The following is a 14,139-nucleotide window of genomic DNA, read 5'->3' on the forward strand; positions in this document are numbered from 1 at the left end:
CTCAAGCGATCCTCCCACCTCAGCCTCCTGGGTAGCTGAGACCACAGGTGCACACCACCATGCCTGGCTATTTATTTTTTGTAGAGATTGGATCTCACTATGTTGCCTAGGCTGGTCTCAAACTTTTGGGCTCAAGTGATCCTCCTGCCTCAGCCTCTCAAAGCGCTGGCATCACAGGCGTGAGCCATCACACCTGGCCCTATTTGTTTCTTACATTGGGACTCTTGCAGCCATAATAGACCTGAATGCTTCAACCATGACTGTGGTCACTCAAAATCAAGGGTCAACTCACATCCAGGCCTGGGCCCCAGACAGAGACAGAAGTCAGTACCACTCCCCCAGTTTGCTAGGGAAGAAGTACAGACAACTTCTACTTTATCTGAAACTAGAAATCACCCTCTTAGGATTAGCAGGTGTGATTACTGTTGAACGAGCTATGTTCCTACCATGTGTCAGGCTGCTTCCTTCTTGTCACTGTCACTGGCAGGAGAGGCATTCCAATGGCATCTCAAGGGAAAGATGTCATGGAAGCAAGGCCCTCTAAATGCTTGAGCTCTTTGGAAGAGAGGGCTTTGGTCATCCAGGTAACATTCCAGTAAAACGTGATCCTTGATAGAAACAGTTCTGAGTGACTGAATAGATCTACCTTAAATAGTCACCAAGATTCAATAATAATGACTGCAAGGCTGTCACTAGCTCATCTGCCTTTGCCTTCCTTACGCAAGGCACTGTCTGTCAGAGAAATGTCGTGACCAAATACACGACCTCCTGTTTATTGGAACATGGCCTCTGGATGGATTTCCATCTGTAGGATGTGCGGCCATGAAGTATCCATAGCCACCCAGGCTGCAAAGAAGATGGAGGTGGATAAATGGGGCAGCCACACGGCTAACAGACAAGGTGGGGACAGAGGCGGTACTCGGGGGAGAGAGATGAGGGCAGGGACCACTCTGCAAAGACGAGCCCAGGGCGCAGCAGCGAGCCCCCTCCTAGTCCTTCTCTTCTCCGTGGGTGATGATGTGCACCAGGTTCTTGTAGTCCAAGTTGCCAGTCACGTCAGGGGGGAAGGCAGCGAACATCTGTTCAACCTGCAATGAGCCAGGAAGACGTGCTAAGGACGAGGGGAGGGGAACTGAGACAGAGGGTGGGGGGCTGTGGGCGGGGCCTGAGTGAATGGGTAACGGGGGGTGGGGGATGGGAACATGGGCCACTCAGAGGGTCCTCCGGGGAAGGACTTCCCCAGCTGCTGCAGGGCCCCCTCGCCCAAGGTCATGCCCTTTCTGGGGCAGCCCACAGCCAGCGGATGGGATTGGTGTGTATTGGGGTATAAAGGCGTGGCCATCTCGCCCAACTTGGTACCTCTCAGGAGAGCTGTCGAATAAGCCCCTCCCTGGGGAGTCAGCGGTGCCGATCTTTGGGCCTGAATCTTGGCTCAACTTCTTCCTTCATGCACTTTTCCTTCCTTGCCCTTCCCTGTTCTTTCTTCCCTGACCCCAAGGGCCCTCCCAAGTAAACATCATGCAGAGATGTCCCTGGAAACCCAGCCTTCCACTGGGATCACAAACTCAAGGGTTCCAAGGAGCCAGGCAGGTTATGTAAGGGAGCAGGATAGGTCCTGTGGCTAAATGGAGACACGTGGCCATCTAAAAAGATGACATGAAGGTGGCCACAGGGACCAGGGTGTCAGAAATCTAGATTTTTGTTTTTACACAAAATTTCCCCATTTAAAAAGCATTGGCTAGTTATTTTTTTAAAAAAAAAAACATACTGGCTATTCATAGCTAGCACTTGTATTGCCCTTGCCACAAGTTCACACTTTCCCCACATTAACATGTAGAATCCTCTCAATCTCCTATGAGGGAGCTTCTATTATTATTCCCACTTTACAGATGAGGAAATTGAGGTGCAGTGAGGTTAAGGAGCTTGTTCAAAGCGCACAGCAGGTGGAAGGTGAAGGCAGCCCTTTTAGCTGCTTGAATTTTGGGGGAGGGAAATCTACATACAATTTTTAGTAAAATGTGGAACTTGATGGAAACAGGCCTGTAAGGCTATGAGGGGGGCATTTAAAATTGACTTATTAAAGTTCACTAATAAGGTTGAGAGCACCATTGCTTGCTCATACAGAAGCTTTGGCAAATTAGCAAAAGTGCCCCTTCTACCAAACTCACTACCGCACCACCTGAGTTTAAAAAACAATTATTACCAGACACTTTACTGCCAGTTCTGGAAAGCTGTTGCAACAAATACACAGTCTGATGACTTTTATGAAACTGACATCTAGAAGAGTTGTTCAGTGCACAACTCACATGACAGTATGTGGCGGCCCTTCACGCCACAATAATTTCATGCTCTAAGCAGGTCTCTATGCATCGTGAGGAAGGCAGAACCTGCAGTCACGCAGACCCAGGTTTGAATCTAGGTCCTGGAATTTACTATTAGTGTTGCTATTTTATTTTTGTGACGGAGTCTTGCTCTGTTGCCCAGACTGGATTGCAGTGGTGTGATCTCGGCTCATTGCAACCTCTGCCTCCCAGGTTCAGGCGATTCTCGTGCCATGCCTCAGCCTCCTGAGTGGCTGGGAATACAGGCGTCCACCACCATGCCCAGCTAATTTTTGTATTTTTAGTAGAGACAGGGTTTCACCATGTTGGCCAGGCTGGTCTCAAACTCCTGGCCTCAAGTGATCCTCCTGCCTTGGCCTCCCAAAGTGCTGGGATTACAGGTGTGATTGTTGTTATTTTAGACGAGTGACTTTACTTCCCTGGGTCTCAGTTTGCCCATCTGCAAAATGGCGGTTATGCTAGTCCCTACCTCATAGGGTGGCAGAGAATGAAATGAGGCCAGGGCTCAGAAGATGATAGCTGGTTCCCTGTCAGTGTGGGGTCAGGGATGCGTTAGACGAGATGGGGAGATGGAGCTCCCCGGAGGGAGAACCCAGGAGCTGGGGTACGGGGAGTGCTTGAATGACCCCATTACCTCCTCCTTGGAAAACCTCTCCGCCTGCGTGGTCAGCATGTCCCGAACACTGCAGAGAGAGGAAAGCAGGTGTTGGTGTCAGTTGTGTGTGTGTAGGGGGGCGGGGGGCAAGCAGGGAACCCCCTCCTCCCCACAGACCCCACTCACTAATCAGCCTTCAGCACCCCTTTGCCTTCAGGGTCAAACACTTTGAATGCGTTGAGAATGGTTTCCTCAGCGTCCGCTCCTGAAACGGAACACAGGGCTTACATGTACTGGGGGTGGCTGGGAACCACTGGCACCCCAGGCAGCAGGGCCCAAGTTCCCCCAGAGATGAAGGGGCCAGAGCAAGGCTGCTTTGCATGGAGGAAAAAGACCCTGCTTTCATCTGATCACTGAGCCTCTGTATTTCGAAAGAGAGGGCTGAGAACCCAAGGTCAAACATCATCTAGATTCGAAAGCCTGGGATTCGAATCTTAACCCTGGCATTTGCTAGCCGTGCGACTTCAGACAAGTGACTTTCTGTCTCTTAGTCTCAGTTCCCCATCTGTAAATGGGATAAGAATAGAGCATACCTCCTAGTTGCTATTAAGTGGGGTAATGCATATAAAGTGGTTAGCATGAGGTCTGACTTAGGTTAAGTCTTAGAGCAATGTTAGTTGCTGTGTTTTTGTTTTGTTTTATTTTATTTTGAGACAGAGTCTCACCTTGTTACCCAGGCTGGAGTGCAGTGGCACAATGTCAGCTCACTGCAACCTCTGCCATCCCGGTTCAAGGGATTCTCCTGCCTCAGCCTCCTGAGTACCTGGGACTACAGGTGCACACCACCATGCCCGGCTAATTTTTTTTGTGTGTTTTTAGTAGAGATGGGGTTTCACCATGTTGGCCAGGCTGGTCTTGAACTCCTGACCTCAAGTGATCTGCCCGCCTCGGCCTCTGAAAGTGCTGGGGATTACAGGCATCAGCCACTGCGCCCAGCCAAGTTGCTGTTTTCATTATTTTTTTCCAATGGTGCTTTATCTCTCTTAAAGTTAACCATCTTCTGCCAGCCCCCCTGAAGAAACATAGACGCACACACACACACACACACGACCTTACCCTTAAGTTTCTCCCCAAACATTGTGAGGAACACAGTAAAGTTAATTGGACCCGGAGCCTCCTTGATCATTTCATCAATTTCTTCGTTTTTCACGTTCACACGCCCTAGGATAGGAAACACACACTCAGGGACTCCAAGCTGGGGAGAAAGAGCCATTGGCTCCTGGGATTCCACTTCAAGAAATCTAGTCTAGAAATAATCAGAGATGGGGTGGATGGAGGCAAAGATCTTATCTGAGAAGATGTTCTTGACAGTGTTATTTATAATAACCAAATGACGGGAAGCAACCCTAACATGATGTGGGAAGGGGTTCGTTATTTATTTATTTTTCTTTGAGACAGGGTCTGGCTCTGTCACCCAGGCTGGAGTGCAGTGGTACAATCTCGATTCACTATAACCTCCACCTCCCAGGTTCAAGCGATTCTTGTGCCTCAGCCTCCCAAGTAGCTGGGATTGCAGGTGCATGCCACCGTTCCTGGCTAATTTTTGTAGTTTTTTGGACAGACAGGGTTTTGTCATGTTGCCCAGGCAGGTCTCGAAGTCCTGGGTTCAAGTGATCCTCCAGCCTACGCCTCCCAACGTTCTGGGATTACAGGTGTGAGCCACCATAATCCCAGTTCGTTATATTTAAAATAGTGTCTTCAGAACCTGGAACATCTGATGCAGATATTTTCATTTTTCACTCAAATGGGAAAGGCTCGTGTTGTAAATTAGCCCTTCACCGTTGGAGGCGGGAGAGACAGATCAGGATCACCTGAGGGAACTTTTTCAAGTTAAACTTGCTGTAACCCACAGCCTTGGAGGTTCTGATTTACCTGCTCTAGTCCTGCCACAAGCCTACCTTTGTGCAAATAAGAAAAATCTGTCACTTTTTAAGCCAATGTATGTTTTAAGTATAAAAAGCTACACTCACTACAAATGTGAATAGTTCCCTGTAGAATTGTGTAGTGCGCAGTCTGCACAGCTGTGTATGGTTGCCCTGAGTTCTAAGGTCAGGAGTAAGTGGTGGTGGTGGGTAGCAGATTGGACATGTATATTTTGAAGAAAATCCATGTACTCATGCTCACACTGTTGAGATGATACATTTTAGAAGATGAATTCGAAAGAGAATGATTCCAATAATTTAAAAAACTAAAACCCAAACCTAACAGACATGTCTAGAAAGACTTAGAGGAAAGAGACTGGAATGTTCACAGTGGAATATGACCTTCTGGGTGATGTCATTTTCTCCTTTATACTTTTCTGCATTTTTTCCCCATTTTCTGTTGTGAGCTGACATTGCATTCAAAATCACACAAAAAAGTTATTTCAAGAGAAAAACGATATCTGAAGATACTCAAAGACTAAACACTTCTTTCCCATCCCCTGAAATTTGTCTTAAAGACCAGTTGTGGCGGAGTTGTTTCTTTGGGAAATGACACCATCTTGAGCTTTTCTGATGGTCCCACCTCCTGCTCCTCATGGATGTGAGATAAAGAGACCCTCATGCAGGGCTAGAGAGGGTGACATACCAAGGGCAGCAAAGGTGTCTCTCAGATCGTTCTTGTCGATGAAGCCATCCCTGTTCTGGTCCATGATAGTGAAGGCCTGTGGAAAGGAAGTGATTGGCAGCTCAGCCTGGGAGAAACTGGCAGAGTTGCCCAAGAGGCTGGGCCAAGGACTTGGCAGGAGTGGATTCTGGGATCTTCAAAGATCATTGTAGGACCTCAGATTAAAAGTCAACAATTGAAGATAATCCAACAGTTTCTTCAAAATGTCAGGCCTCGTGTTATCATATGACCCAGACATTCCACTGCTAGATATATACCCAAGAGAATTGAAAACACGTCCACATAAACGCCTGTACACAAGGCTGGGTACGGTGGCTTACGCCTGTAATCCCAGCACTTTGGGAGGCCTAGGCCGGTGGGTCACTTGAGGTCAGGAGTTCAAGACCAGCCTGGCCAACATGGTGAAACTCCATCTCTATTAAAAATACAAAAATTAGCCAGACGTGGTGTCGCATGCCTGTAATCCTAGCTACTTGGGAGGCTGAGGCAGAAGAATTGCTTGAACCCAGGAGGCGGAGCTTGCAGTGAGCTGAGATCATGCCACTGCACTCCAACCTGGATGACAGAGCAAGACTCCATCTCGGAAAACAAAAACAAAAACAAAAACAAAAAAAACCTGAACACAAATGTGTATAGCAGCATTGTTCACAGTAGCCCAAAACTGAAAATAACCTACATGTCCATCAACTGATGAATGGATAAACCAAATGTGGTCTGTCCATACAATGGAATATTATTCAACCATAAAAAGGAGGGAAATTCCTACAAAGGTTACAACATGGATGAGGCTTAAAACATAAGTGAAAGAAGCCAGACACAAATACCACATATTGTATGACTCAATTTCTATGAAATGTCCAGAACAGGAAATTCATGGAGACAGAAAATGGATTAGCGGTTGCCAGGGGCTAGTGGGAGAGGGAGGAGCAGGAAGTGACTGCTAATGGGTATGGAGTTTCTTTCTGGGGTGATGGAAATATTCTGAAAGTAGATAGTGGTGATTGTTGCACAACTTTGTGAGTATACTGCAAACCACCAAACTGCACACTTAAAAGGTGAATTTTATGGCATGCAAATTATAACTCTATAAAGCTATTTATTTATTTATTTATTTATTTTTGAGAACGAGTCTTGCTATGTCACCCAGGCTGCAGTACAGTGGTGCGATCTCGGCTCACTGTAACCTCCGCCTCCCGGGTTCAAGCGATTCTCCTGCCTCAGCCTCCCGAGTAGCTGGGAGTATAGACGTGCACCACCAATGCCCAGCTTATTTTTGTTTAGTAGAGTCAGGGTTTCACCTCGTTGGCCAGGCTGGTCTCAACCTCCTGACCTCAAGTGATCTGCCCACCTTGGCCTCCCAAAGTGCTGTGATTACAGGTATGAGCCACTGTGCCTGGCCCATGATTCCTCATTTGTAAAATACTTGGGGCATTTATAAAGTTCTGAGAATCTCCCTGACTGTCAGCTGAGATAGATTACTGGTTCCATTTTATAGATAGGGCAGGCTAGGGAGTGGGGAGGCCAGATGAGACACCAGTTTTTAGCTTTTTAAAAAATTATAGCTTTAGGCCAGGTGCAGTGGCTCACGCCTGTAATCCCAGCACTTTGGAGGCCGAGGCGGAAGGATCACTTGAGGCCGGGAGTTTGAGACCAGCCTGGCCAACACAGTGAAACCCTGTCTCTAGTAAAAATACAAAAAAATTAGCCAGGCATGGTGGTGAGTACCTGTAATCCCATTTACTCGGACAAACAAACAAACAAACAAACAAAACCAAATGGAGAATCCTGGCTACATGTTTTGAGTTCTTTGCATCCCCTGCCCACACCGCCGGCAGCTGATGCTGGAGGCTAGGAAAAGAGGCGAGTGTAGCTTTCTCCCTGGAAGGTGACTATCTCAAGGTCAGATATGACACTTGTCTCAGGAATTTCTCTTTCCCTATGGGACACGGCATTCCTGCAATCTGAATGTTAGTGAGGACAAAAGGTACAACTGTTCATTTCCTGTTTGGAAGCCCCAAATAGTTTCCCCTTTGATATAAAGCACACTAGGGCAGGGTGTAGTGGCTCATGCCTGTAATCCCAGCACTTTGGGACGTCAAGGCAGGAGAATTGCTCGAGCCCAGGAGTTTGAGACCAGCCTGGGCAACACAGGGGGACTCAATCTTTACAAAAATCACAAAAATTAGCTGGGCATGGTGGTGTGTACCTGTGGTCCCAGCTACTCAGGAGGCTGAGGTGGGAGGATTGATTAATCTGGGAGGTTGATGCTGCAGGGAGCCGTGGTTGTGCTACCGCACTCTAGCCTGGGTGACAGAGCGAGACTCTGTCACACACACACACAAAGAAAGCAGTCTGGTCTCTTTAGCATCATTTTAGCATAGTTCCCTCTGGAAAGCCAGGTGGGAATGTGGATGAGTCAGTGTGAGCCCTCGTGACGGCTGGAAAATAAATTCTGAGCCTGTCCATCCAAGCCCGTGTGCAGTTTGGCCTAATTGGTACTTGGGTTCTCTTCATAAGGTCCATTGCCATCAAATGCGATGGGGTTTCAAACGGGGCTGGTGGTTAATAATCAAAGACTGTAAAATGTAAAACCCAGAAGATACTGCTTTTCACCTCTCAGACTGGCAAAAAAAAATTGTGACTATTAATACCCAGTGTTGATGGAAATGTGGGGAAAGGCACGAGGCTGCTGGGCATAGGAATTAGTGCTGTGATTTTGGGGGGCAATTCGGACCAGCAGTTCTGCCTCTTTTTAGTTCTCTTGTTGTTGTTGTTTTAAGTTCCTTTGACCCAGCAGTTCTGCTGTTATGAATTTACCCCCAAGAAATAACCAGAGATACAAGCAAAGAGGTGTTATTTATAGTAGTAAAACATTATAAACAAATGTCATATTTAACAATAGGAAATGGTTGAAATACGTGATAGGAAATGTTAATGGTGAATTTCTCAATGAAAAAATGCAGGTGTAATCAGTGGGCACAGAAGATTATAATTTTGTTTAATAAATATATACATAGATAACAAAAATGATTTGAAGGGTATATACTCAAATGTGAACTGATTATCTCTGGGTAATAGAATTGTAGGTACTTTTTATTTCCTTTTTTGTGCTCTTCTGAAAAATTTTCCGACATTTTTCAACAAGGAATATGTTTTACTTTGATAATCAGTGAAGATATTAAAAATAGTTTCTTTTAAAAATTCACATATCCGTTCAGGCCGAATTTGGGATTGTTTGGAGGATAGAGGCATCTAATGAAAGGTCCCTGCTGGGAATATGGAACAAAAGGAAGGTTCTCCCTCACGGGTGGGATTTCTATCCAGGCGGATGATTCAATAGCTGCACCCACCTCCTTAAATTCCTGGATTTGGGTCTGTTCGAACATGGAGAACACGTTGGAGTTGGCGCCCCCCGTTCTCTTCTTTGCTTTCTTAGGTGCCTGGGGGAAAAAAGCATCGATTAAAAGAGTGGGAGGCTGGGGGTCATAAAACTAGGTCAGGCCCCTACTCTGGGTGAGTTCATCTCTGTTGCAGGGCTCAGCTGCCCATCTGTGAAATGTGGGTACAGCATCCACATTCAGGTCTCAAAATGGTGATGCTCGAGGGAGCAAAGGACACGATATGAAGTTTCTCCAGAGTCCTCCGGTCCCAGTGGATCGTAAGCGTTTGTGCATCTTGCAGTGGCTCCTTCACCAACTAGGAGAAGCCACAGGTGTGTCCCTGGGGATGGAGGCCACACCTTCAGATCACCCCTGCAGGATCCAGCCGCTTTTGTTCTGATGCATTTCACAAAAAGCTCAGTAATGCACAGAAGGAGAATTGATTGGAGGGAAAGAAAAAGTCAGGCTCACTAAGCCATGATGAATGCCAAGATGAAATGACAGTTCTTCAAGCTGTTAAAACCCAACTGTGCCCCACACCCCACAATTTTCCCTTGATCTAAATGGCAGCAAAACCTCCTCTCTGAATGCTCTGTCCTTGCACCACGTCAACAGGGCAGAGAAGAGCGAGTTGATCTTTCTTCCCCACCCCACTTCTCTCTGACTTTTAATAACAGCAAATGCTTCAATACTCTACATATGTATTATTATTTAATTCTCATAACCACTCTGTCAAGTGGATACTATTATTATCATCCCCATTTTACAGGGCAGGCAACTGAGGCTCAGAGAGATTGGGTCGCTTGCCCAAGATCACACAGCCACACACACACAGAAGGCAGAGCCGGAGTTGAACTTGGGCATTGAACTTGGGGAGTTGAACTTGGGCATTCTGACTCCAGAGCTCCTGCCTCTAACTACTCTCCCTCCTGTGCTGACCCTGATTTGGGGACTGCCCACTTCAGGAGGGGGACACCTAACCCAACAGCACAGAAAGAAAGGTTTTAAATTTGCAAGTTCAAAAGGTGAAAACAAAAACATTCTTTTTCCCAGCTGCCTGAACAAGAGAAAAGAATTACAATTTGATCCTTAAAAGCGTTCAATCCCATTTTGCAAGCCCTGGGAGTTATTGATTCCTCGAGAGGTCAGTAGACAAGCCATAAGAAAGCCAACTCTCTTATTTTGTGTTTGTGAGTCCCCGAGAGCTGCTGTTATTTGTGGCCTATCGGGGCATTGATTGGGGTTCCTCTGTGCCCGCGCAGTTAATGGGGCTTTTTCCACAAGGGGCTGGAGGCTTTGAGAGCCGCCTTCCTTCCCCTCCACCGTGGTCCCTTGCTTGTAGTGGCCTCCTCTCCTTGCCCACCCGGCATCATCACCTCCTGGAGCCCTTGTACTCACCATGGTGGAAAGGACCCAGCACTGCCTCCCGAGAAGAATTCCACACTCCACCCAGCTCTCTGCAGCCCGGGAACAATAAATACTTCCTCCCCATGTTTAAAAATAACCCCATGACCACTTTTGGCAGTCATAGGTGAGGCGGGCACCACCTAAGGCCCCCCCACCCCATGCCGTTCTTCTGAAGTAAGGGTGGCTCACTCGCCACTGGGTGACACGTGAGCCCCCAAAAAGGCATTCAAGGTTAAAGAGGCAGTAGCTGGGTCATGGTCACGGGGAGAGATGCTGCACGCTCTCTGCAGTGCTTGGGCCGGGGACACTTGTGCTTGTCAATTTTGAGAAAAAAAATGTCAGGGAGAGGAGACTGCTAAAATGCTCTGTTTTATCAGCCTGGATCTGGCCTCAGGGTCTTTGCACCTGTGTGCCCTCTACCTGGAATGCCTTTTTGTCAGTCATCACACGGCTCCTTCCTTCACCTCCTTCATTGCATCTTTGCTCATATGTCATCTCCTGAATGAAGCCTCCCCGACCACCATCTTTAAAATAATCATGAAGGCTGGCACTGTGGCTCATGCCTGAAATCCCAGCACTGTGGGAGGCCAAGGTGGGAAGATTGCTTGAGCCTAGGAGTTTGAGACCAGCCTGGGTGACATAGGAAGATGCCTGTCTCTACGCAAAAGAAAAAAAATAGCTGCGCATGGTGGTGCATGCCTATAGTCTCAGCTATTCAGGAGGCTGGGACAGGAGGATCACTTGGGCCCGGGAGGTTGAGGCTGTGGTGAGCCACAATCACACCACTGCACTCCAGCCTGGGTGACAGAGCAAGACCCTGTCTCAAAACAAACAAATAACACAGCCATGCACCCCCTGCCCTCCGATCTCCCTTCTTTGTTTCTCTGCACAGCATGAGGCGGTCCCAAACACTGCCCACAGTGCACTGACTCATTTTCTTCAGCGTCCGTGGAGCGTCAGCTCAGAGGGCAGGGATCACTTTAGTTTCCCTCACCACTGACCGTCTCCCCAGCTCCCAGCTCATGATGCACACAGCAGCAGCTCAAAAATGAATATTTGTTGACTGAAGAAATGACAAATCTCATTGACTGAGCACTGGCACGTGCCGGACACTATGTGCTCATGGCTCCCACACGTAATTTTCCAGCCACCCTAGAGGGTGGGGACCACCTCATCATCCATGCCCCCATTTTACAGATGAGGAAACAAAAGCTCAGAGAGGCGAAGTGAGCTGCCCAAGGTCACACAGTGATGGAGCTGGGCGTGGACCCCTCTGGAGGCCCCTTTGTCTCCAGAGTCCAGGCTCTTTCAGAGCCTTGAAAACAGCAGCTGCTCTCAGAATGCAAGGTGTTATTATATAATACTTTTACTCAAGACATCTTTCCTGCTGGGTGCAGTGGCTTATACCTGAAATGCCAGCACTTTGAGAGGCTGAGGCGGGTGGATCACTTGAGTCAGGAGTTCAAGACCACCCTGGCCAACATGATGAAACCTGTCTCTACTAAAAATACAAAAATTAACCAGGCATGGTGGTGCGGGCCTGTAGTCCCAGCTACTCAGGAGACTGAGGCAGGAGAATCGCTTGAAGCCAAGAGGCAGAGGTTGCAGTGAGCCAAGATAGCACCATTGCACTCCAGCCTGGGCGACAGAGCAAGACTCCGCCTCAAAAAAAAAAAAAAAAAAGGATGGGCATGTTGGCTCACACCTGTAATCCTAGCACTTTGGGAGGCCGAGGCAGATAGATCACCTGAGGTCAGGAGTTCAAGACCAGTCCGGCCAACATGACAGAACCCCGTCTCTACTAAAAATACAAAAATTAGCTGGGCGTGGTGGTGCATGCCTGTAATCCCAGCTACTTGGGAGGCTAAGGCAGGAGGATTGCTTGAACCCAGGAGGCGGAGGTTGCTGTGAGCCGAGATCGTGCCATTGCACTCCAGCCTGGGCGACAGAGTGAGACTCCATCTCAAAAACAAAGACAAAAAAAACCCCAAACCAAACCAAAACAACAAAAGATGGCCATCCTCCTGTGCCCTTAAACACAGCCTTGGGATTCAGGGAGCAAGAACTTGGGGTTTGGAATCATTGTGGTTATTTAGTGGCCTTGGGTGGCAGGCCTGAGTGCCAGAGGCCACACCTCTAAGAAGGAGAATGTCCCTCTGCCCTCCCAGTAGTGTGGGTGCAGGGCTGATGGCTGAACCAGCATTCATTCCCCTTCATTGAGCCCAGCGCAAAGCAACAAATTCCCTGCCCTTGAGGTGCATAAGTGCGAGGGGAAGATGGACAAAGAGAAAGTAAACAAATGCACAACCCAGACAGTTGCAGGCAGTGACGGATCTCATGCAGGGATGAGACAGAGGCATGGCAGTGGCCAGGTGACAGCCTCAGACAGGGGCGCAGGTGGGCTCCTCCAAGCAGAGTCTGCAAAGGGGGCTCCAGGCAGTGGGGACAGCACATGCCTCAAGGCAGGGAGAATTTGGAGGCTTTGAGGAACAGAAGGCCCCCTGGGGCTGGAGTTTTCCAGAACATAAAAAAAGAAATCAGTTTTCTTATTAGGTTTTCCGGAGGGTAAAAGGAGGTGAGACCTGGCAAATGGTAGCTATCACTCACTCCCCTTCTCAGGTGGAAATAAAATCTCAATTTGGGGGCACACAAACCCAAGGACCATTGATGGCTGGACCAAAAAAAGGTGTGGGTTTTTTTCTTCTCTGCAGTCCCACATGGGTTAGAATCACCCAGGACACTCTTCTAACAGAGTCTTTAATAACAAAAGATGTGTTCGTGTGTGTGTGTAGGCAGATGCGTGCACAGACAAAAACACGTCTGCACATGCATACAGGCACACAGACACGTGCATGTACACGCATCCACATATGTGCAGTGCACACATCAAGAGGAACTTCTCTGTCCAAGGTTCTCTGACAACACCGGAATAAATGTTTCCCTAGCTAATAGGCACAGCATGGATTTTCGTTAAAACCCTGTGTGAGCAGTCAGTAGCTCCAACTGGCCAAGTGAAAAGGTTGTTGCAGCCACAGAAGATGTGGAGAGTGTATGATGGGGGTGGGAAGCCCCGGGGTGGGGATTAGGATGGGCTGGGCCCCCAGAGGCAAGAGGGGGTGTGTGTCCCTGAGGGACACCTGTACAGCCAGGCCTCCAAAAGGGGTACTAGAGGAACCATTCTGGCTGGATAGCAAGAGGGGTTGTCAAACAGGGCACTCACCCTCTCGGGCCTGTTTCCTCACCTGGAAAATTGAGATCACACACCTCCATAAGGCTGCTGGGAGGATTAAGTGAGATTGTGTCTAGGGATTCTGGGAAATGGCGGCCTGAATGGGGCATGGAACCATGTGGCTGCTGGGACGTGGAGCACATGGGGTGTAGGTTAGGCCTTGGGGTCTGTTCAGAGAGCCAGAGATCCAAAGTCTCTCTCATCAATGGGTTGTGTTGCCCTGGGGAGCCCCCAAGACCAGGGACAAGGCCCTGAGATTGGAGAATCCAGGGAGGACTTGGGCATTGGTTCTGTGTAGACTTCAGGGGTTCCTTTCAGCATTAGCCTCAAGACCGCAGGGGCTGGGGAGGGAGCAAGTGGGCGGCTGGGGCTGCTGTGCCCGGCCCTCAAGGCTGGGTGGCGGAGGCCTCTTGCTGAGAAGCACATGCCCACAGGACCTGAGACCCCTGCCTTTTTGCTACCTGTGGGATTCCTACAGCTAGTAAGTTTCCAGCAGCTAGACCTGAATCCCACTGAATA

General features: G+C 48.4%; 1 protein-coding gene across 2 annotated transcripts; it reads right to left on the reverse strand.

The window, feature by feature from the left end:
• Positions 1 to 757: 757 nt before the first annotated feature.
• MYL2 (myosin light chain 2) lies at positions 758 to 10,451 on the reverse strand. 2 transcript variants are annotated; one of them, XM_054444245.1, is made up of 8 exons: positions 8,955 to 9,044; positions 7,908 to 7,927; positions 6,078 to 6,159; positions 5,566 to 5,641; positions 4,054 to 4,158; positions 3,124 to 3,202; positions 2,977 to 3,025; positions 758 to 1,088 (listed from the first exon to the last, which is right to left on the reverse strand). In XM_054444245.1, exons 1-8 carry the CDS (start codon positions 8,988 to 8,990, stop codon positions 990 to 992), a joined length of 546 nt encoding a protein of 181 aa, XP_054300220.1. In that variant the 5' UTR covers positions 8,991 to 9,044; the 3' UTR covers positions 758 to 989. The 2 variants fall into 2 exon arrangements, with proteins under 2 accessions (XP_054300220.1, XP_054300221.1); XM_054444246.2 differs by lacking the exons at positions 6,078 to 6,159; positions 7,908 to 7,927 and adding an exon at positions 10,383 to 10,451.
• Between the last annotated feature and the right edge of the window lie 3,688 nt (positions 10,452 to 14,139).

The sequence above is a fragment of the Pongo pygmaeus genome, chromosome 10 (genome assembly GCF_028885625.2).
Source record: "Pongo pygmaeus isolate AG05252 chromosome 10, NHGRI_mPonPyg2-v2.0_pri, whole genome shotgun sequence".
Classification (NCBI taxonomy): Eukaryota; Metazoa; Chordata; class Mammalia; order Primates; family Hominidae; genus Pongo; species Pongo pygmaeus.